The sequence below is a fragment of the Molothrus ater genome, chromosome 6, assembly GCF_012460135.2.
Source record: "Molothrus ater isolate BHLD 08-10-18 breed brown headed cowbird chromosome 6, BPBGC_Mater_1.1, whole genome shotgun sequence".
Taxonomy (NCBI): domain Eukaryota; kingdom Metazoa; phylum Chordata; class Aves; order Passeriformes; family Icteridae; genus Molothrus; species Molothrus ater.
The window spans coordinates 57,131,072-57,154,666 of NC_050483.2; the positions used below are offsets into that span (position 1 = coordinate 57,131,072).

At 42.8% G+C, this 23,595-nt stretch overlaps 1 protein-coding gene across 1 annotated transcript in view; it reads right to left on the minus strand.

The window, feature by feature from the left end:
- MNAT1 (MNAT1 component of CDK activating kinase) overlaps window positions 1-23,132 on the minus strand; it is a 119,561-nt gene extending 96,429 nt beyond the window's left edge. The window contains exon 1 of the mRNA XM_036384859.1: window positions 23,025-23,132. Coding sequence (XP_036240752.1) covers window positions 23,025-23,113 — 89 coding nt within the window. The 5' untranslated portion in view covers window positions 23,114-23,132. The remainder of the gene's footprint in view (window positions 1-23,024) is intronic.
- Window positions 23,133-23,595: the final 463 nt, after the last annotated feature.

The following is a 23,595-nucleotide window of genomic DNA, read 5'->3' on the forward strand; positions in this document are numbered from 1 at the left end:
TTCCTACAGATTGTGGGGAATAAAAACCCAGCCCTACCCCAGTGAATTTGGAGGGAGCTTCACAGGTTATCAAACACAAAGAACAAAGTGAGCAAACACATTACTCACCATTGCAAAGACATAACACGAGCTGCTCTCTCAGAGCTGCAGCACATTTCAAAGAATATTATCACAATAAAAATTTGTGATGCAAATTTATTCCTTCAGTGTTTCTTAGTAGGAAAAGCAATGAGGAGAATCAGTTGCACAGAGGGAGCAGAAGCGAGACAACTCATATTAACAGAGGATCAAAAAGATAAAAGCAAAAAAGTTGTAACAAAATACATTCTGTTCTTGTTAGTATTTCTCTCAGTGCCCATTCTGCCACAAACCACACAAAGCAGAACACCCCAGTGAAGTTACTCAGCAGAGGATGCAGATGCTGGGACAAGAGGAAGGAGGACACACAGCTGCCTCCCCACACTGGTGAGATGATCATGATCAAATTGTTGTCAAATGATTTGAAGTCAGATAAATATCCACAGATCTGTTCTTCATTATGTGAAGTTCCTCCCATGTACAGCACATTCAGAGTACAGATTGTTGGGATTTTGTGTCTGCCTTGTTTTTATGTGTGGAAATAGCCTGGAGGAGTAGTTTTGAATGCCTGTTTTAGCATAAATTCCACCTGCCACCCTCTGTGGGACTGGTCTAACTTCCTCATTTTGCAGAGTATTTTTGTTCATTCCTATCTCTGTGTAATGTTAATGGGAAAGACAAGAGTTCTCCATTTCCATTCACTACTTCAGCTGTAAATATCACACAGACAACCAAGCCCCACCATTATCCATGGCCACATCCCTGTGCTTTGTGCCACCAGAGCCCACTGCTCCCCCTGATTAACTAAAGACCCATTGAAAACAAGTAAGGGAAAGCAAATCTGGCCCAAGATTCAGATGATCAGTTGCAGACAATATTTGAGCTGATCTGTTTTATCCAAACATCAGCTGAGGAGCACTCCACAATGCTGCATGTTCTCTCATAATAAACCACACTGCTCCATAATTATACAGGATCTGTGCACAATATTCAAAAGCAGCATTTATTTAGGCTCACAACTGTATTAAATGCCATGTGTAAAGAACATTGTTCCTGGCCTGAGAAAGTGTGTATGGTATTTTCCCTATCCATATAAATCACACACAATAAATGCTTGATATTATCTAGTGCCACTAAAGCAGTCAAATTAAAACAAATCAGGGGAGAACAACCCTGAGTACACAACTCTAGGAAGTCTGAAATACAGGATTTCATGCTTTTTATATGCTCTGAGTCTCAATCAAATTGTAAGCTGTACACAATAATGAAAAGGATTTTTTCACAACCACGCATTCAAAACACAAAAATTCAAATTCAATACATCTATTTTACATGTGATTTTTTGATTCTACAGATCCTTCCAGAACACAATAGCCACTAGCAAAATCCATGGTGACCAGCAATTGGGAGATCCAGTGAAGACACAAAATAAAGCAAAGGATGAGTTTTTCAGAAATCAATGACCCTTCCAATTCCTGACATTTTGGGGTGCCCACGTAACACTGCCCACCTCTAACTTTCTTGACCAAAGCAAGCTGCATGTGTGCAAAATATTTCATTCTCTCTATCCAAAAATGACTCTCTAAGGGGATACCACACTGACAATCTACTGTTATCATTTTATGATGCTATTTTATATTCCTGCTCTTTATAACACATTTTTGTTAATTTCTCTAAAGCTCTCAGATTCCTGTGAACTTCAGCTACATCCTTAACTTTCAATTTTAAAGGGTAATTCATGCTGCTTCCACCCCCTAAAACCACATGCAACATTTTGGAGAGATGTGTAAGGCATTCCATAGTTTATCAGCATTTTCTCCAAGAAACATTAGGATGTTACAGAAAAGTGATCACCTTCCCTACTCTCACAAAGCCCATATGCCAAGTTTAGTGGTAAAAATAAAATAAAAGGGATCCAAAGATAAGGAAAAGATGGATTGCTTGTAGATAGTGAAGATTGCACCCTGGCTATTGCACACAACAATTAAAGCCTCAAAAGAATCCAGTTAGCGACACAGGCTGTGGTCCATGAGTCACAGAGCCATTGTGCAACTCAGGTGCCTGAAAAGCAACTGCAGCTCAACTGAAAAAGCCATTTACAGCCTACCCAGGGCAGAAAACACCATCGTGGGTGTTTTCCTTGGAAAACCCTGTAAAACGAGTTTGGTGACACCCACTGCAGCACAACCTGAATCTAATGCACAAAGTTAACCAGTTCAACAAAATTCCCCCGTGAAAAAAAGGTGCTAAAGGTGGTGATGGAAATCAGAAAGATCAGGCCACATTCCCAAGATGATTGAACCCAAGAGGGAAAGACCTGCCCTGTCTGTCCAGGTGAAGCAGAACCATCACCTGCTGCCCTGCCACCAAGGGCAGCCCTCAGTTAACTGGGGCAGGGGGATGTCAGCCCCAAAACTGAACCCATCAACACACCCTCATTAGCTGGAAAACAAGCATTGCCCAGGTCACTAGAAATAAATAAATGTGTACATTAATTCAGTGATCCTGGAGATATAATATTTTCCCCCTCCTTTCAGGAGGCATTTCAATGTCTCTTTATGCTTAGTGTCATATCTCAACCACTACAACATGCTGAGCCTTCAATACCATTTTGTATTAAAAATAGAATACATGACTCAGATGGTTTTAAGACATAGATGCTTACTCAAAAAAAATACTCCACCCCAAAATATCACCTTAACATCAATATTATATTCAGCTTCCAGAACTGACAAGTACTCATCTGCAAAACTTCCAAGCAATAGAACTGAGATATGTGTGAAATATTGGGGTTTCTGCAGAAATCAGTATTATTAAACAGTGCAAGGAAACTTCCTTGACCAGCCCTTGAGTAGTTTTAAGGCAAGGGAATGCCAAGATGATCAATTTTCACCTTTTATCTGAAAGTGTTCTCATGGAACAAAGACTCTCTCCCACAAAGGAGTATTTCCTGCTGGTCATTCCCTCTTATCTGGTTGCTGAAGACCTTGACAATACTGACTGGAGCACTCTCACTTCTCAGGGCAGCTGCACTTAAACCACACAGACACAATCACACCCCACTGCTGCCCAGGCTGTACAGGTGGAATTAAATCTCAGTCAAATTCTCATAGGCTTTAAATGATAAACTGTTAAAACTGTGGGAACGTGCACAGAGGAGGCAGCTTAAACACAATACAGTTTAATTGCATAAAGATGTGAATGCACTAATGGGATAATGTATGTTTAGGTTCTGCTAGGGAGGCAGCAATTGTCACTGTGAGCACAAAGTCTGACAGCTCAGACTGTCACCAGCACCTGCCTCACAGAGTGAACAGTGAAAGACAAATCTATGTGATTTCTGCTCAGCAGCTTTTATCAAAACCAGATTCAAGTGAGGCTAAATGGTCTAATAAATGGCCAGGCCAAAAGAGGTTCTTTGGTTTTGACAATATACAATTAAGCCACTTTTCACATGCCCAAAATATCCATTTAACAGGCATGTTAACACTCAAGACTTCATCAGTGATAAGCTAAAAATGTGTGGCTGAACAACAGCTCACAGCTTGTACATTCTCAGACATGACATGTCAAAATGTGAATATGTTCAGGTCTATCTTTCTATGAAAAAATGGGCCTAATCCTTCAGTCAGTGACTACTGGCAGAGGTGAACTGCCTTCAAGGCACTCTGGAATTGAGGTCTCAAGGAAGAAGGGGAAACAAACCCTCAGTATTTGGTGGGCTTCAAGGAGGCCCCAGATTCAGCTCCATGGTCTTATTTGAACAGTCTCACAGGTATCACCAGTAAACAAAAAGCCTGTTCATTGCTGTTTGCAAGACCAGGCCCCTCAAGACAATGGCCTACTGAAAGCAAACAAAAAACCACTACACAGAGGGGAGAAAAGGGAAAAAACCCAGAAAACAGACACTTGAGAAAACACTTATTACATGTACCAGATAAATCCCATATAGCTGGAGGTTTTGCTTTCCCTAGCAACACTGTGTGGGTCCAGGACAGCCCAACATTCACCTCTGCAAGCAGGCCCAGCTCTGAGGCCATCCTTTTGCCACATATTGTAGAAAACTCACCAGGAACTACTTTTCACTTGTTCTTTGCTACAGACAAATACTCTCCAGTCTTTGTTCAAAAACAAATACTATAAAAACTAATTATTAGGTATTAGACTAATATTAGACTATTTAGACTTAGATTACTAAAGGTAACCTGAACACTCATCCAGAAAAGTGAGAGCTTAAACTCTCAGCACAACAGACCACAACCTGCTCTGTTTCCACTCCAATACAAGCAATAATCTCTCCGCTGCTAAAACCATAAGATTTCTCTTCCTGCGCTGCAGGCATGACTTGTGAACCATCAAATTCACATACAGCAGAAAAGTGAGGACAAGAACTGCTTTGCCCAAGGGCTGGTCCAAGACATGGAGTCTTTCACTCTGTGTTCTGGAGTCAAAAGTGTACATATTTGGGCACAGCACCAAAAGTGCAGACACTCACTCCTGCTTGTCCTCCCTGCAGATGACTTTGCTGCAAAGGTCACAGGGCAGAAACGCTTCCTCTGTGTTTCACAGGCTGCCGATGCCACGTGGGGAAAATGCGTCAAGGCGGTCACTCCCAGAGCATTAAGGAAAACCGGTTACCAGACAATAGCCTTCCTCAGCTCTGAGAGTGTTTACAAATGTGAGGAATGCCAGTGTGTCCTAGCATGCCAGCTTGAAAATAAGTCAAGCACCTGGCCCTTAGCACAAAAGGCTGACTCACCTGCACAGCATCTATTCTGCTTTGAAAAGACCCCATGTTTTACACTCCTGGGGACACAAAGTACTCTCATGACGCTGATGGGAGCAGACTTTTCCTGCCCTTCTCTCCCTCTGCACACACCCTCAGCACAGACAAAGTTGTGGGATGGCTTCCCAAGCCAGGGGACAAGAAAGATGGGGACAAAGATGATTTACATACATGTGATCTCTCTGATAATGCACAGACACCCCCTGACACCAGCTGCCTCCTCTGTTCCACGGGGAAAGGTGTGAAAAAAAACCACCACGGAGATAAGGAGCCACAAATACTTAAATCTATGCTCTATGAAGTTCTAATTCCAGTGTTATTTCCCATCCCATCCTGAAAGCTCCACTGAAAACTCATGCATGAAACTGGGCAAGTACTGTAGGAGACACTGAATCAACTAACTCAGGAGGAAGCTGTTTCTTGTTCCTACTGTATCTTCACCTTCCCTGCCCAAAGCTGTTCACTTTTTACACACAGCTCATCCAAGCCTTTTTCCTTTCCTTGCAGAGAACTGTGAGTTGGGACTCATGAAAGGTCTTCTGGCTACTACCAATGTAAACAATATCTAAAAAAAAAAAAGGAGAGAGAGAAGAGAAAAAGCAGCTTGGTGACAACAGCCATGACACATCAAATGTCAAACTTGCTTCATTGCCATTCCTATTACCTTCCAAACAGATTTTGCTTTGTATTACCTTCACTTTCATTTACGTAGAGAAGAAAAATAGGCCAAACAAAACCCATCACTCTTATGAAGGACCACATTGTGCACCCTCCTGAGTAATCTCTCATACCAGCTTTTCATTCACACTGGTGACAACATTACAAGTCCACTGTGAACCAAATCCCTGCACAAGTTTTGAAAGAACCATGAAAATATCTAAACAAGAAGAGATGTGAAAACTCTTCCCCCACTTCAAGAAGAAAGTTGTCTCCTCCCCAACACAGCTCTCTTCAAATTGCAACACTTTCAGTAATCCACAAGTGATCCTTTTATTTTCAGGAGCAAACTTTACATAACATGAAGAGGCAGCTTCTTGCCATTTGTTTAAGTGAAATCCCAATCCAAGCCACACCGTGTTTGAGCAAGAGACAAATGGAGCCTCTGCAAGCTCAGGTTGTCAACTAAAACAAACAGCTGAACTCCCACAGAAGGGACTGGGGAAATTGTGTGGGATCATGTGAGATCAAAGCTTTTTCTGCATGGCTGACACACACCTAGGGCACTTCAGGCTGCTGGAATGTTACCAGGACAGCACTCCCCTGGCACAGCACTGGAGTTACCAGCAAAGATACATGCAGCTACCTCAGACAGATTCATATATTTATTTTTACTGGTATCTAATAGGGCTACTACAAGTGCAAGGTCAAGTCTAGTCCTACAGTAGCTTATCCTATTTCAGATCTGCTCTGCAACCTCTACAACAACACATGTGCCCAGGAGCAGTACAAGGAGGTAATTCAGCTGATAACCAGTCTAAAATCCTACAAGGCATCACCTTCCTGAACTGATTCACCATTCAGTGCCAAAAAACAGGTTGGAACACGAGGATGGGACAGGTATGTGACACAGGGAACACCTGGATTTTAATTAGCTGGAGTAACCAGGGAGGCTCAAGTGGAAGTCAACACACTCCTGCAACCAGTAATTTTAATTTGTTCTCTTAACCACACCACTTCTCTTCCTGTTGTCCTTATACATAAAAGGCATCACCCAGTGATGTCTGATCACATCCAAAGCATAAAAATTTTACACCAACCTGGACAGTAACAAAGCTCATTTGTGCTGAAAGCAGAGTCTGGGGAGAGCCATAACATTTTGGGCCCAAGTAATAAAAAAACCACTGGAAAGAGTACGACCACAGATGCCTAGCAAAGATAACACAAAATTTAAGACCTTCAAAGGTATCCCTGCACATGGCAGGGGGGCTGGTATTAGATGACCTTAAGGTCCATTCCAACTCCTTAACACTCTATGATAAAACTTGTAAAAATTCCAAAATTATGATGCACAGAAAAGCTGAAGTATCATTTCCCTAACTCATGCAAACACCCTTTACTGGTGTACACCTTTACACCAGCAGCTACTCACGGGATTGGCACATTCTAAGTTTAACACTTGACATCAGGAGGCTTTCTGAAGGCTGGCTTTATTTGCTGGGGAAGCAGGCTGTGTATTTGAGGATGAAGTGTTGATGGAAAAGAAGTTCACAGAATCACAAGGTTGGAAAAGACCTTTAAGAACATTGAGTCCAACCCATGCCCAAACACCTCAATTAAACCATGGCACCAAGTGCCTCATCCAGTCTTTTTTTAAACACATCCAGGGATGGTGACTCCACCACCTCCATTCCCCTTTTAGCACATATAAAGATGTAGAGACCCCATAAAACCATTTTGATTTTTCTCATCAGTAAGATGAGACAGCACTGCTTTAATATCACAGGAGAAATACGTAGGCACAAAAAGTTTTATATCAAGAAAGCCAAAGAAAAGGAAGAAATCAATGCTCCTCTTATTCATTGCATATGCTTGATATGTCCAAAAAGTAATGGATTAAAATATTGTGATTATAGCATAAAACACATCCTGCAAGATTAAAAATACCATTCCATGTCAATAACAGTACCCTACCATATAAACAGAGGAACCACACTAAGCCTGAGTCCTTATCTTGCAATTTTCTAACTTTTGGGTGCTAAACTCTAAAACAAAGCTTGGAATGTAGCTTTTATGCACTAGCTATACATTCCTCAACAGATTCCAGGCAACAATATTCAATTTATCCTTGAAGAAACTAGAAAAATAATTCTGGAGCTATTAGGAAAGAAAAATAAACAGTTTTATTAATGTAGTTGCTCCAATCTTGAACAAAAAAAATGCTCTCTCATCATGAAATGAAGTTGGATTGGTGTATTTATTACAGTCCCTAGTCAAAAGCTGACCTAGTCAAAGCCTGGCAAGTAGAAGGTCTGGTATCACTCAGAAGAAGGTGAGTGACAGCCATTTAAGATCTTTGAACTGATCACATTTAAAGGGGCAGATGTGGACAAACCTCCACCTCTCCCTCATCTCATTCACCTTCAGCTTCTACTGTAAATAGTCCAAGCCAAATATGAGAAGTGACAGTATTAGAACTCCAAGTCTGGTGCTATCAACTTATCTTAAATAAACTGTTTGTCTGTGTTAAGTAAACTATTTAACAGAAAAACAACTGTCAGAAAAACTGATGTACATTTTTTTAGAAGTGAAAATAAATAGAAGAGGTTTGATCCTGAAAGTAATCATCACATGCAGATTTTCACTATTTCTATGGGCTACTTACATATGTGAGGCTACTCTGGCACTCAAGCACCTGAAGAACTGAGCCAGTCTTTTAAAGCAACAGCCTTGTTAACACAGATCCTTCATCCACTCTTCGATGTACTGCTCTGCATTCCCAACAGCTGGAATTTGATTGTTTGTAATTAGCCACATTAATTCAGTAAATATGGGTATCAGTCCACAGTGGAAGTGTCCATCAGTGACACAGAGCTGGCACTGTGAAATCTCTAGACCAGACCAGCACAGCAAACATTCACTTTCCTACTTCAGGACATGTCAGATTTAATTGCCCACACCAGATCTGATCTTGTAAGGAAGGAGTCTCTGAAAGCCCTGAAAATCATTTAGGAAAGCATTCAAAAGGCAAAGCAGCAGTGTTCTTGCAGGGCCTAGGGAACTTTGATGCACTGGGGAACACTGCAGAGCAGGGATTCCAACCCACGGGTCGTGCTGCATTTCCCGCAGCTCCCTCCCCTGGGCAGAGGCTCCCCTGGCAGCGGGGCAGAGCTCACCGAGGGCAGCAGTGGCACCACCCCGGCCCCATTCTGGCTCTCAGGGATGCCCCAAGCCTGTGCCAACGCTGGCAGTGCCAAGGACACTGCTCCAGAGCTGCACCTCCCAGGAGATGCCAGCACAACACCTTCCCTTGGTCTGCGCCAAGGAGACACCACCAAGGACGAGAAGTTCTGAGTCTCACTAAAGGAATAAAAGTGTGGGGCTGCTTCACACACCTGAAGCAGCAGTTCAGGATATCCATATTATGTGCTCAGCATACTGATTCCATTTGTGAAACTGCCAAAAAGTGTTTATAAAAATATATATGGAAAAACATCCTGCTGGTGTAATGCTCCAAGCAAATCAATGTAAGAAAATAAGAACTATCAAAAGAAATCAGGATACAAACGTGTGCCATGCAAGTGCAGCTTCCTCCTGGTACTAAACTAATATTTCTTTTCAAGGAAGTTAATAGAGGAAACAAAAAATTGCACATTGCCAAGAATGGTATTCATCCTATCCTCTCTTTCTACATTACTCTCTGTATTATTACAAAGGCAATATTATGTGTAGTAGAGAATGTTTCTGGTTATTAAATTTTATGTTTCTCTATCTAGTGGCATCACATTCTATGTGGCCTTTTTCTGCAATTAACATCCAAAACACAAATTAAATATTTATGGATAAATGTCAATTACAATTATGAGAAACAGTAAAAGGACCATAAATTAAATAATGCAGATAGAATAATAAAGTATTTTCATATGACCAAAGCAATGTTTCAGTGTTAATGCTTTCTTATTTGAATTGAAAATGTAATTATGTACTCATAGGTGTCATTATTGCATAAAATTTGGTAGACAATACTATTTTTTCAGCATTTATGATTAACTCCCAGTAAGAAAAAGCCAAGCAAGCCTGGTTGCTTTTTCCAGCAGTGCAACATTATTGGATGCTTCATAGGCGTCTCCAGTATGGGACTGTCCAGAGTGCACTACACAGCTATTCCTAGACCATTTCCATCTTCTGTAACTAATTATCCACAATACTATATTTTGTTCAGTATTACCAGCTCTCCCACATATCCAAAGTATTTTCCCACTATTGTACTTTTTAACTAAGGAACTAACCCCAGGCTTGCTAAGAAATTTAAAAGAAAAAAAATTAAAAATGCAAATACTCCAATGTGACACTGGGATAATCACCTTGTTGTTTTAAGGTCATTGCTTCTGCTTGCTGATGCTGATTTTTACAAAAAAAGGGTCAGAAACAAAACACTTTTACCAAATTACCAAAAGCAGCCAAAAGTCATCAGTGACAACTTAAGGAATTGTAAATTACGTGGGACACGCTGTTCACAAATAAATCAGATTTATGGTTATGTTCAGTTGTTCCTGTTACCTGGAATTAGAATTAGAAGCTCATTAAAAATGAATACATTTCAGAGAATGAAGAAGCACAGCATTGTATTGATGAAAGCTTCATTAAATTTTCAATGATAGAGCTGCTTCTATATTTGTGGAGGAAGGACACAGTAAAAAGAAGTTGGGACAATTCTCCTTCAAGCAACTTTGCATCTTAAAATCCATTTCTTTCTAGGTAGATTAGAAAAACAAAATGTTGGACTAATTAGGTGTAGGAGATAGTATCTGTGGTCCATTATATTCAAGGAATGGTCACTTTCAGGTCAGCATTTTTTCTTGTATATATTTGCCAATTACACAACTGATACTCCAGAAGAAAGAAACCAGGAGAGAGAAATCAGGTTTGAATGATCAAGCTCATATAAAATAGAGGCCCTGTATTTTATCTGAACTCAATGGCACAGTCACTTCTTAGAATAGTCACTTTAAAAAAAAAACAGAGTATGGAAAATGAAGCTTTACCTAGCAAACAGTAAGAGATAACTTCCTGTGCAAGCAGAAATGTAAATCTATTTATCAAAGTCATGCAGTAATGCAGCTTTGTTTCTACTGCAGAGACTGAAGCCAAGAAACAGACAGAAAGCAAACGATAGCCAAGCCCACTACTCAACCAAATTTCTCATATTACCATTGGCAAGTCAGACAATTAAAATCTCCATATGTAACCCAGGCTACATGAAAGAAAGCAGAACCAAAACCAAAAAAGTGAAAATTCAAGCGGTCTGATCCCTCTTGTGGTCGTGCACCACAATATAAATTTATTATATCTCCACATCGTGCTAGCCAGTTTCCTTTGGAAAAAAGGCTTATGCAATCAGGCTGCTACTCAGCTCCTCCCCTCAATATCCATTACCTTGTGTCAACTAAGCCAGGCAGCGGGGTAGAGGCCTCAATGTCATGTTATTCCTCTAACAACCTGCATGATGTATGGCCCAGGCATTACACGTTTTTCTTAACACACAATTAAAGTGCATGGCCTGCCAGGCACCAGGATGAGGGCTTGTTCTTTCCAGTTTGTTAGATCCCACCTCTTTCAGCCTTTTGGATAGGCAACACTCAGCTAACACATTCAGGCAATGCCAGTTTATCCTCAGACCTTGTTTATTCTGCCCTGCTCAAATCCTGCTTCGACACGTTTACTGTTTTTCTCCCCCTCTCCAGTTTTCTTTGGCATGCACAGTCAGCATTAAATAACTGACCTTCTCAAAACCACCATGAGGTAGCATTATCCCCACTTTACCAGATAAGGAAATTAAGCCACTATAATTAATGCTTGAAGCATGCCCAAATTTCACATTCCTGATTTGAGAGCGATTAGCATTAGCACTCTAAAGGATTTCCTCTGCTCAAAGCCCGGCTCCCATGGAGGGCAGGAGCAGTTGCCCAGAGCCTGCACTGCCACACGGGCATCCCATGGCACAGCAGAGCCCCTACAAAATGCTGCACTCCAGAAACTTGGCCAGCTCCACCCCAGGGATCTGTAAAACACTCCAACACCCGGGTGCTGCTCCAGCCCAGCGAGGGAACACAGATCTGAGTGCCTCCTGCACCTTTCCTCTTCTCCTGGCCAAGACTTTTGTACCCAGGCTTGGCTCATTTCCATTTAGACACCTACAGCCCCCACACCACAATGCTCAAGCACACACACACTCACTGTCCTCACCTCTGACTGCCACAGCCATGGCTTCCCCATGCCTTCATCCTCCAAGAGCTTCACATCTTCCTACACACACTTCCTGAGCTCCAGTTTTTCCCCAGTTTTCCAAGATTGTCCGAAATCCTTCCCTAGCCCAGCCATCACTCCTTCTCTAACTTGTCGTGTAGTCATGTCCCTTTCCCTGAGCAAGCCTCCCTTGTGATCCCTGCAGCTTCCTCTATGCCATACAGTCAGACTGGGACTCAGCCTCCCCTTTGGACCACTCCAGCATTTCAGTTTCCCCAGAGCCCAAGGTGTTTCCCAGTCACACCTTCCCTGCAGAACAGAAGGCTCCCTTCCAAAATCTGTCAGCTGGCAGCAAAGGCTTCCCCACAGACCCCATGCAATTTGGGCTCCCTAACTTCACCCCAAGAAACAAGCCTCCAAGGGGCTGTTCCACTCACCCATCACTGAGATCCTGCCCATGTGAAGGCAGCTAATTCTGCACACACCTCCTGTATTACCTTCCCCCCAAAACCAGGCAGACAGAATAGAAATCAAGGGTGTGTTTGACAAAATTTTGTTGCAAGAGAACAAACTAAAAAGTTCCAAGAAATGCAGCACTTCTAGACTAAGCTCAACAAATATCTCTGCAGCTCCTGAATTCCTCCAAGCCTGCTCAGCTGATGATGCTCAGCAACATCCCCATCACCCTGGCATTGCCCTCAGTCCTGTTAACCTCCCTCTCTCCCTTTACACAACACAACCATACCATAAAATTAAAGATAACTTTTCATTTTTTTCCCTAAAACAAGGGATCTTGGGGATTTAAAGGCAGCCTCCCATTTGTAGTTCACAGCACATCAGTCACAAGCTTATCAAACTACACAATTGCCACTGACAGTCTTTGCTGACGCCATGCAGGGCGTGGAAGGATGATTTTTTCAGCCTTTTAAAGCCCACAGACACTACCCCCAGAACAATCTGGACTCTTCTGTTTACACAAGGCTATTCATGTACTCACAGTAAAGATTACCTAGCCACTAGTTACACCTACAGATTGTTCAGTTCCTAATCCCCACAAAGATAGCTTTTTTTTTTTTTTAACAGATAAACACATGACACCCTGCAAGTAAGACAAGTTAAACATTTGTCTGCCTGTACTTGTCTGGGATCAGAGATCTTCCTCCTTCACCCTGGCTCTGAGGGCAGCTCTTGCAATCCACCTAATCCCAGTGCCAGACTTTCCTGCCCAGTTAGACCCAACACTTCCCATTCTGGCTCAGCAGTCTGAGGGTGTCAACACTGGCCAAACCACTCCCTTGCCTTTTGCTGTCTAGGAACATCAGTCCTCCTTTGCCACCCTGGCAGAGACTGGCAGTGTGGCCACACTTCTTGGAACTAATAAAAAACTGAAGAGCACAACATTCTTGGGAACTTTCACCTCAACACTCCTTCTTAAGAGGAAACCAACAAAATACATTTCTTCTCACTCTGTTACATCACAATTTTTCCTAACTCTCAGCAGAGCCATTTATCTTCTCTAAAATCTTAAAGAAGTTGTCATGCTCATGTTAAACCCAGGATTCTGCAAATGCTTAGACATAATCTAACCTTAGTGCCAGCCACTGAGGCAAGACTGTGTGGGCACAGCAAAAATCATTACCTCATGTTCCCCAATTTGAAGCCAAAATATTTATCAGACAGATGACTTCCTCATGGTTCCTTTGTGACAGCCATCTTCTTCTCACTGATCTGAACTTACCTACATTCCACACAAAAAAACCTGCAAGAATTTCCGTATGTATTCTCTCCCCACACATTATAGTCAAAAAAGAACAACTTAATATTATTTTCAGAGCATCAAAAAATGTTTTTAGCTATGACAAAATTTAATTTTGTCATATATAGCAGCAGCTCCTGCTGAGATCTCTTCTCAGATCTGGTCTCATCAAAATTAATTCTTGCAAAATATTTTTTAAAAAAGAGGAACCAGGTAAATGTCTTTAAAAAATTCAGATCACTGTTAGGACTACTATTTGTAATTTTTATTGCAGCCAGAGTGGTCTGTGAGGAAACATCCACTGTTCCCTGCATATCACCAAACCAAGAGAGGGAACCAGCAACATGAAACTGAGGTGCCCCCAGTGCAAGCTCAGCTGTGCCTGTGCCACAGCCTGCTCCTGTCAGGGAATTTTTTTCCTTATTTCCTCACCAGATATGAACAGTGGAGTATTCAACTCAACTTCCAAAACGTTGACCTGGCTTTTCTTCAAACTTCACCTTCAGCTGTCCAGCAGGGGAGGAACAACCAACCAAAGCTCCAAACAAAGAGCATGCACATAAATGTAACTTCTGGGCATTTGCAACAGGGCACTTCTGGACCTGCCCTGCTGTGAATTTACAGTTACCAAGACACATGTGCTTGCTAAAATGACTCAGGAATCTATTTGCCTAATTTCATAAATATTAAACCTATGCATATGGCTTATTAACATCTGACAGCTAATGCAACCACACAGAAGCAAGCTCATTGTCCTTTTTCCTCACAAACCCACAGAATTATTGGCTTCAATTAAAATGAAGTACATGCAATTAAAAGAAAGAAAAAAGAAAAACCTGCCTAATATGAAATTGTTTAAACAGCTCTTGTCTTTGCCTTTTTTTTTTGAGAAACACCTGTTCTCACCACAGAGATTTACCAGACCTGTGTGAGACCCTGACCATATTCACCCTCGCAGGGTGAGCATTCACCCAAACCAGAAGGGGCCAAGCATGGTGGAACAAACTCCTCAAGCTGGGCACCCAAACACACTTCCAGGACCACAGAATCACAGAATGGTTTGGGTTGGAAGGGACCTTAAAGATCATCTCATTCCAATCCCCTGCCACGGGCAGAGACACCTCCCACGAGAACAGACTGCCCAGAGCTCCAGCCAGTCTGTTCTTGAACGCTGCCAGCGATGGGGCAGCCACAGCTTCTCCTGCCAACCCATCCCAAAGCTTAACCACACTCACAATAAAGATTTTCTTTTCCTAATAACTAATCTAAACCTGCTCTCTTTTAGTGTGAAGCCATTCCCCCTGTCGTGTCACTGCATGCTCCTGTAAAGTCTCTAATCCAGGCTGCAGATTCAAACAGACTGAATTTCCAGAATCAAGGAAAAAGACTTTACTTTTCCATTTACTGACTGGAGAGACAGGATATAAACAACAGCTTTCCTTTTGCCAAGGTCACAAGGAGCAGAACCATAACTTAAATTTCCAAAAAGTACTTACAGGGAATGAAGAGTAGAGCTCTGTGAGCTTTGCTAAGCAGACAAGAAGTATTACCAAGCAGGCATGGCATTGATAGCTCAACAGAGAAAAGAGAAGATTTTCTAAATATGCCAGTTTTAAAACAAAAGAATTAAACGGAGGCATTAACACCACTTCATCAGAAGTATCAAGACCGTGACTCAGAGCCAAATGTAAAAGCAAATATCCACTGTCAAAACTGGATGGCAGAAGGAAATAACCTCTTGGGTATTTCAGCAATGATTTAATCACCTCCCATGACTAACTTGTAGAGACTTTGGAAGCCTAATGGGATGAAACTGGATCCAAAGAGCATCTAATCCCAATTAATAAAACCAGGAAAAACTCCAAAAAGACAAAGAAGAAAGATGACCTAGATTTTTATTCCCTAAGAAGTCAGGAAAAAGCTTTCTTTCAGAGGGAATACATCCCACTTAACATAAAAAAAAATTGCTTCTTCCTCTGAGGAAGCAGACAGGCTTTGATTGTGCAATTACTTCAACCAAACATCAGTTAAAGTCTCATAGCAGATCTGACAAAGTGAGTAAAAACCTCCCTGATGTGTCTTGTCTCCCAAGTCACACAGAAGAAACTAAGAGAATTCTTTCAGAGGTGGAAATTACTGGGAATGAAATACATTTACACAGCTTTCATTACTTATCTCCCCAAAGCAAAGCAGGCATGTTCAGGACCACACCAAGTTCCTGTTCTGGTTGAGATTTTCAACTGCATGTAGTCCCAATCTGCTTTAATCTGCCAAGATTATTCATGCTTTTCATACAGGCAAGGATTTACCATCCAGGAATCTAAGCTGAGGTGTGATATGGTAATAACAACAAAAAACCAAGCCTCAGAGACAAAACAGAACACTTGCTCTTCCAGATAAGCCAATTTTAAAGCATGCAGCTTCACAAAATGGTTAAAAAAGCCAAATTAACATTGTGTCACAGGAAGGTCCTTCCTTCCACCTTATTCCTACCTCATTTGTAGACACAGATTCCTACAGCTGACCTTGCACCACCTCTGATGTCTGACTAACCATTCACAAGCTACTTCAACTTGTTAGTTCTGTACAAACAGCATTAACTGACCAAAAAAGCTCATTTTCTGTCAGATCAGCAAACCAGATCAGCTCCTGCAAGGGTCTGGTAAGTACCAAAGCCTGGTGGCTCTTTTCCTTGTGCCTGCTGCTGTTCACAAATCTTGAATCCACACTCCATGGCTGAACCAGCACACTCACACTTGCTCGTGCTCCAAAGCCCACACACCACTTTTTTTGGCCTGAAAATCATATATATTACAGCCAACCTTTATGTTTACAAATGACAGCCCTGAATCATTGTCCTTGTATATCTTGCATTCAAGGTATTTTCTTTAGAAAAAAAAGCTTGCCAAATCAAATTCAAATGCATATTTGACCCCCCCTAATTCCCACATGCTCAAATTAAAAGTTACAGGTCTGACAGATCTTCACTGCCTACCTCTAGTTTAGACTTCTCCACTCAAACTCACTTGGCTGAAATACAGTTTTATGTTATTTTCCACAGTCTCCAGGGCTTTCCCCCATCCTAGAAGAAAGGCATTTTCTTGAACCACACTGCAGAGAAGAATGCAGCAGGAAGCCAAGCCATCCTTTCACTTGGAAGGGGTTGAAACAAGAAGATTCCAAACTGTTTTCCAACAAGTCCAGCCCCACGCACTGGCGTGAGCCCCCATTCCCCTGAATTCACCAGGGATGTTCCTACTTCTACCTCCCAGGGAATGTGACAGCCACAAAACTCCAAAAGCTTCTACCATTAAAATAAATACACAAATAATGAAAGCTCTGTTTCTTCACATTGCAGCTGTTAACACCTCAATTAGAGCTCTCCAAGGATGCACTTCCCCCCTAATGAATCCCTGGAAACACCTAACAGGGTGCAGGGCAGATTAGAGAATCCCCACAACACAACTTGGTGAATTTATGTCTCCCCTGAGCAACACAAAGCTGGGCCTAGAGACAGTCAGCTTTTTTACACTGTCTTCATTTTGAAGTCTTATTAACAAATTAAATGAGAAATAAATACATCTACCTCTGGGAACAGGAGAAAAAAAAACCCTATATTTTATTAAGGAGCCCAGACACCTTTCCAGAAGTCTCTTCAAGACAGGAAAGAGACCAGAAAAGCTTAGAATGAAGCAAATTCATCAACTACCATCGAAGATTGTGGCAGTACACCAACAAACCCAAACCCACCAAACTGGCAGCAGCTGAAATGGAGCTTCCCAGCTTTCTGTGGAGGCTGCTCTGGTCCCTGAGCCCTTGTCTCCCAGAGATACCAGGCTTGGAAAAGACACTTTGTCAGACAGCACAACAGCTGGCATGACACTGGGGAAGAAAAGGAGGTTCTTTGCTTTTGCTGGTCTGCAGCACCCACATTTCCTCTCTCTACAAGCCAGGGTGGCTCCCAGGAGCACCAGGACTGACTCCTAAGGAAGAGCTTTTCACACCAGTTTCCTTCCTGCTCCCTATAAAAGGCAGTGGGATAACAAAGGTTAACCAGCAGTCCCAACTAGCTACCTTTTTTACCTAACATTTTTGTGTCTCCTTCTTGGAGACCATATGGTCCAAGTTTACAGGCAAGAATAAATCTCTGTACCCACTCCTGTTTGCAGTAACAACCTTAACCTTCTTTTAATGCAGGTTTGGGTGGATACATTTCCCCTCCTCTTTATGTAAGTAAATCAGTGGGATGTGCTTAACCTGCCTCCTAAAACTCAACACAGGCCATGAAATCCAAGCAGGCAGAGTAAAAGATAATTCATGGTCTCAAGTGAAGCCAGGTGGATTACAACTCCATTGGCAAGCATGCACCCAGCATCTGCATGCTTAGAAAAGACTCTAGGAATTGTCTGAAAACCCAAAAATTGTCATGCATGCACAACAGATTTTGAATATAATTCTTGAGTGAACTTCTAAAAGAAAGCAAAGCCATCAGTGCACCTTAGAAACTAATGCATTACAGGACTTTAATCAAGCATTGCTCCATAATTAGACACACTTTTCCCTGCACAAAAGTTTTTTTAAAGCCAAGTATCTGATGCCTTGAACCTCTGTTATACTTAAGAAAATAAACTTTAAAAGACATTCATTATTCTTGAACTAAGCATTTCCTTACTAAGTCCCATCCTAGAACAACTTTTAACTGCTAATTTATCATCCTCCCTCCCAGTGACAGGGAAGATTAATAGTGGAAAAGGCTTATTTAACACTACTCTGATGCCAAAAACACATGGTGTTACACTTTTGGTGATATTGGTCAAGAAGCAATAACCAAGGAAAACAAAGTACTAAGAAATAACACCCCCAAGAAACCCACCCCCTCAATTGTAAGCCTTGGCATGGTTCTATTGGAATAAACTGCAGTGGAATCTCAACCTGAAAGTTGTTTATAAAAGACCAAATGTCTGATTTCATCTTCTTGTAGCCACCTGCCTATCCCTTCTCTCCACTGCTGTGCTTATCAGCACTCTGATCTGCCAGGAGCACATTCCAGAGCCCCAGTGCCCTTGGGAGAACTGCCCATGCCAAAGGTGCAGCCCTGGGAGAAAGGCACTGGGAAATTTCTAACATGGGCTCAAGCAAAGGATGAGGGAGGAGAAATGCTACCTGCATGTGCTGCCAAAATCCAGACCCAATCTGATGGCAGGGTCAAGGTCACAGTAAGAAAAGATTTGGGAGGCCAGCACAGGGATTTTCACATCCACCTCAGATGAGATTTAAATGAATGAAGTGAGGAAGAGGAGAAGAATGAACAGCCAAACCTCCAAAGCACAGGATTTCATAGCAAGAAGAACCTTCACTGTAACCATCTGTCAAAACAAGAAAGAAAAAGCAGGACATCTGTTGCCCAACAAGTTCTCAGATATTGTGAGGTGCTTTTTTCATATAAGAGGTGGGGGGAATAAACCATGATAAGAAGAATGGCTCTTCTAATTTCATTCTAATCAGAGGGCAAGAACCACTTAAGAACATGAAAGTGGAAACAACTTGGCTGACAGAAGGCATAAGAAGACAACTCTCACAGTTCTTCAGAAGGGAAAACAGAGTCACAAAATGAATAAAATGAACACCTGATAAAACCACAAGCTTTCTGAAACCCAGATGAAACAAAGATCTGAAGCTTGCTGACAAATCATCTCAGCCAAGTAAAGGCTCTTCAATATTTTAAAATTCAAGGTATTTTGCACAAGTGCAAATCACATCACGGAGGTGACTTCATTAAGTTAACAGCACAGTTGACAGAATAGGAAAGGTCAGGGCTTTAGGAAAGAAATTACCAGGAGGCAGCACTGAAGGTAAAATGAAAATATTCCTTCAGAATGCCTGCAATGCAAGAAAGCACAGCTGAAGCAGGAGCACATTAACCCGCAATTCAATGAGAGGGAAAATCTCTACCAGATGATGCCAAAGCACTTGGGGCATTTTCTGCATCAATCTCCACTCAGTAAGATGGATTAGCTGGCTAATGTAACTCATAGCACAGCAGAAGGAGCAGGAGCCCAGGCTAGAACTGGGAAATGCATTACAGCAACTGCTCCAAAGCTCCCGAGCCAGCAAAGCCACGGCTCTGAATTTTCCATGCAGATTTCTCGGCACACTTCAAACAAAAAGCACCACAAAGGCAGTGTGCTTCTGCAGACAGCTTAATGAGCCTCCATAAACCCATGGACCTGTAGTCCATAAACCTGGGCACTATATCCAGGGGTTACAGCATTAGGAGTGCTTCAGGTTTCAGATCTGGTAGATGTAATATTTACCTTTTGAAAAAGAGGCTTTGGAGCATCTCTGCTCTCTGCATTAAGCTCCAACAACCTAAGAAGGACTAAAGCACCTGCCTCTAAAGAGCAGGAAACAAGTACACAGGAAAACACAGATCAGAGTCAGGCTTACCATCAGATCCTGGGAAGATGCCAAAATAATCTGAGAAAAAAAAAACCCTATCTCTTGCATATGTCAGATAACAGAACAGACGAGATTCAACACACAGTTCCTTAGGAACAAATCATATCAAAGGAATATAATTCCCTCCAATGACACAGTAGCAATATAGGTAGTGAAACAGCAACTACAGGCAATATAGTTTTGGTTTAACTGGACTTTTGACACTATTAAACTGACAGCCATACAATCTAAACAAAAGCAGAACATACTGAAATACTCAGAGGTGATTAGAAATCCACACCCAGAGATAAGCTATCATTATTTCAGTCTGAGAGAAAATTGGTAGCAAGCCCATTCACATGGCTTTAATCTTTTCACATTCTCCACTGTTACAGAAAGTAACCAGGGGAAAAGGGTTTTTAGCAATGAATTTACTGCAGGCAACTTCATATTTTGTTCTGCCTCACTTGCATTTCTTATGGTGACAAGCAACAATTTCCAGTATCTCCCAGACATTCTGCCCACAAACTACACATTGGAAAATATCAGGATGTTAACAGAGAATAATCTCAGGCAGTTTTCAAAAACTTGGATGGAGAGTCTCAGAATCCCCAGTCACTTGAAGCAAATAAAAGTCACCTGAAGTAACAAATTGTTTAACAGAGCAAAAAGGTAGTAATAATCACCTGTACAACATAACAAGGAAAGCAGGCTTGAATTCTGTTCTGCCCACAGTGTGCTGTGTGGTAAAGTGCTAAAGAATCTGGGGCTTATGTTCAACATAAATCAAACATATCACTGCAAAAAAACTAAATACATCAAGAGTCATCATCCTGCCTGGATGAAACGCAGGCAGGAAAAGAATGAAAAAGAACACAAAATAATTTTGACTCTGGCTGTTATGTTAATGACTCAGATGGAACACCATGTCCAGCTTCAATAAAATGCAAACCAAGTGGAAAAGGCCTAAAGAAACCCCAGTGAGAATAACCCCCGAGTGTAACCAAAAAGAAAACAAAAAAGACATTAAAAATCACTGAAGAGAGGAGACTGAAGCGATGGGATTCCTCCAGTGTGAAAAACACCAAAGAGAAAGCCCTCAAAGTATTGCAGACACTCCTACAAAAGAGAAGTAATAAAGAGTTCACAAGTGTATAAAATTCATGGTAGAGTTCTTAAATGCTTCAATTATAGCAAACAAATTTAGATTGGAAATTAGGAGTAGCATTTTCAATGTTAACAACTGCAAAATATCAAAATAGACTGACTAAGGATAAATCTCCATCAGAAACTTATGTTAGCTCATTAAACACTCCTTCCTTGTGACTGAAATATGGTGAATTTATGAGAACAAGTCAGTTACCTCCTTTCATTCACATCTGAGTTTCTAGCTTCTGGATGAGTTACTATGGAAATTCATTAACCATTACTAAGAAACAACTTCCAGCATGAAGGCTTTGTAACACTGTGTGGAAACAATAATAGATATACAGCCCTGAGGGAGCTCTTGGAAGGAAAACACAGAGGAAAAGTGGCACACTTGAACCACATTGAGATGGAGAGTCCTTAATTACAACAATAACAAACCCAGAGCTCCTACTCTACCACAGAGATGCAAACAACAAGAGCTGGGCTGCAGAAACAAGCAGCAATACAAGAACATCAACCCCAAACACGGTGTCAGCAACTGCACCCAGTAAAGCAGAAAACACCATTAATTGTCTCAAGCAAAACTCAGCTCCAAAAAAAGCCCAAAACAAGAGAAGCAAAGCAGGAGAGCAAACTGAGACATGCTGTCCTCTGCTGGAAGTGGCTCTGGAGGAGCTGGAAGCACATCAGGACCACTCTGATCATTCCTCTGATCTTCGGTCAATGCAAGATCGAGGCGTCGCTTTAAACCCGCACGGCTTTGCCTGAACGGCGCTGCTGCCGCTTGAACTCCAGCACTGCTGCCACCAAAGGGACACTCCCGAGGCCACCTCTCCCACACCACCACACCTCCATGGCAGGAGGAGGGAACAGGAGCAGGGAACAGAATGAAAAGTAACACTTTTTTCCTAAGACGACAAGATAAATCCTTTTTTGTAATTGACTTCCTTCATCCTGTTCACTTACTGCAATGTGCCAAGGCAAGCAAAAGCTCTCAGGCTGCATCTCTTCAATGTAATTCACACGTGGTTTAAAAAACATACACATCACAGGAAAGATGACAAGCCAAAAATAAAAAATATAGAAAGGGCTGCTACTGCAGTACTGGCCTTGTATGGTGTACATCTAGAAAGAATTTTGAGTACAGCCTTTCAAACTTCCACACTAACTAAGGATGGTCTCCAGATCCAAAAGTGAATGAGTTCAACCTATTTGTGACTTAAATCATCAAGAGCATCTGTGGCTAAAATCAGCAACAGCCAGTGATGGGTACTATCTAAGGGCTGAGTTTTAGGAGAAAAGGGAAAAAAGTAATGACTGGTCTTGGGAAAAAAAAAAAGAAAAAGAAAAAACCACGAATGAGTTAAGACTACCATCAGCACAGATTCGCAAGAGGATTTTCCAACATTTAAACCAGCACCAAAGCTTCAGCAAAGCACTCTTCATTCAGCAGAATTAACACATTACAATAATACAACAAAAAAGCTTTTTCCTTTACTACTCGAGCACAGTTTTAAACAAGAAATGTTTAACTCTGTGGGAAATGTATTTTCCCCTGAGTTCCCCGCTTCTCACGCCGAAGCCTGGCAGCGCTGCGGGACAGGAGCGTGTCCCGAGCTCACGCCGCGTCCCGCGGGTTCCTCCCGGGAATTTCACCGCACCGAAGGCACCGAGGGCAGTCAGACCCACACCGGAGCCAGCCCGGGCTGACACGGACCCTTCGGGGAAGGAAAGGCAACCTGACCGGCCCAAAGCTGCCTCGCAAGCGCCGCTCGGGTCTGGCGGAGCCGGTGCCGCCCCCACCCCCGGGCCGGCCGGGGGAGCGACCCTTTCCTTCCCCCAGGCCCCGCCGCCCCGCAGAGCGGCCGGGGCTCCGGACCGCGCCCGCTCCCCCCGGGGCCCGGCGCCACTCACAGCGTGTGCCCGCAGACGTTCACCATCAGCTTCAGGGAGGGGTTGCGGTATTTGGTGGTCTTGCACCGCGGGCAGCCCAAGTCGTCCATGGCCTCCTCCTCCCGCTCCCCTCCCTCCTCCCGCCGCGCCTTCCGCCTTCCGGTGCCGCCGCCAAACGGCCCCGCCGCCGCCCAGCGCCGCCCCGCGCGTTCCGTGCGCGCCCCGGCCCCGGCCCCGACACCGCCTGCCCGAGCGGGAAGGAGCCCGGGCGGCAGCGCCGGGGCTGTCCGGGCCCCAGAGCTCCGGGTGTAATAGCGGGAGACGGGGCACACCTGCCCATGACTAACCAAGAGGAACCACAGAATCAATCGCTTCGGGAAAGACCAGCGTGTCAACCGGACCATGGCACTAAGCGCCACGTCCAGTCTATCCTTAAATGCCTCTAGGGATGGCAACTCCACCACCCCCCTAGACAGCCCATTCCACGTTCAATCACTCTTTCTGCGGAGAAATTCCTCCTAGTGTCCAACCGGAACCTCAAGATTCTGTCCTCTCGTCGCTAGCCCGGGAGCAGAGCCCGACCCCCACCTGG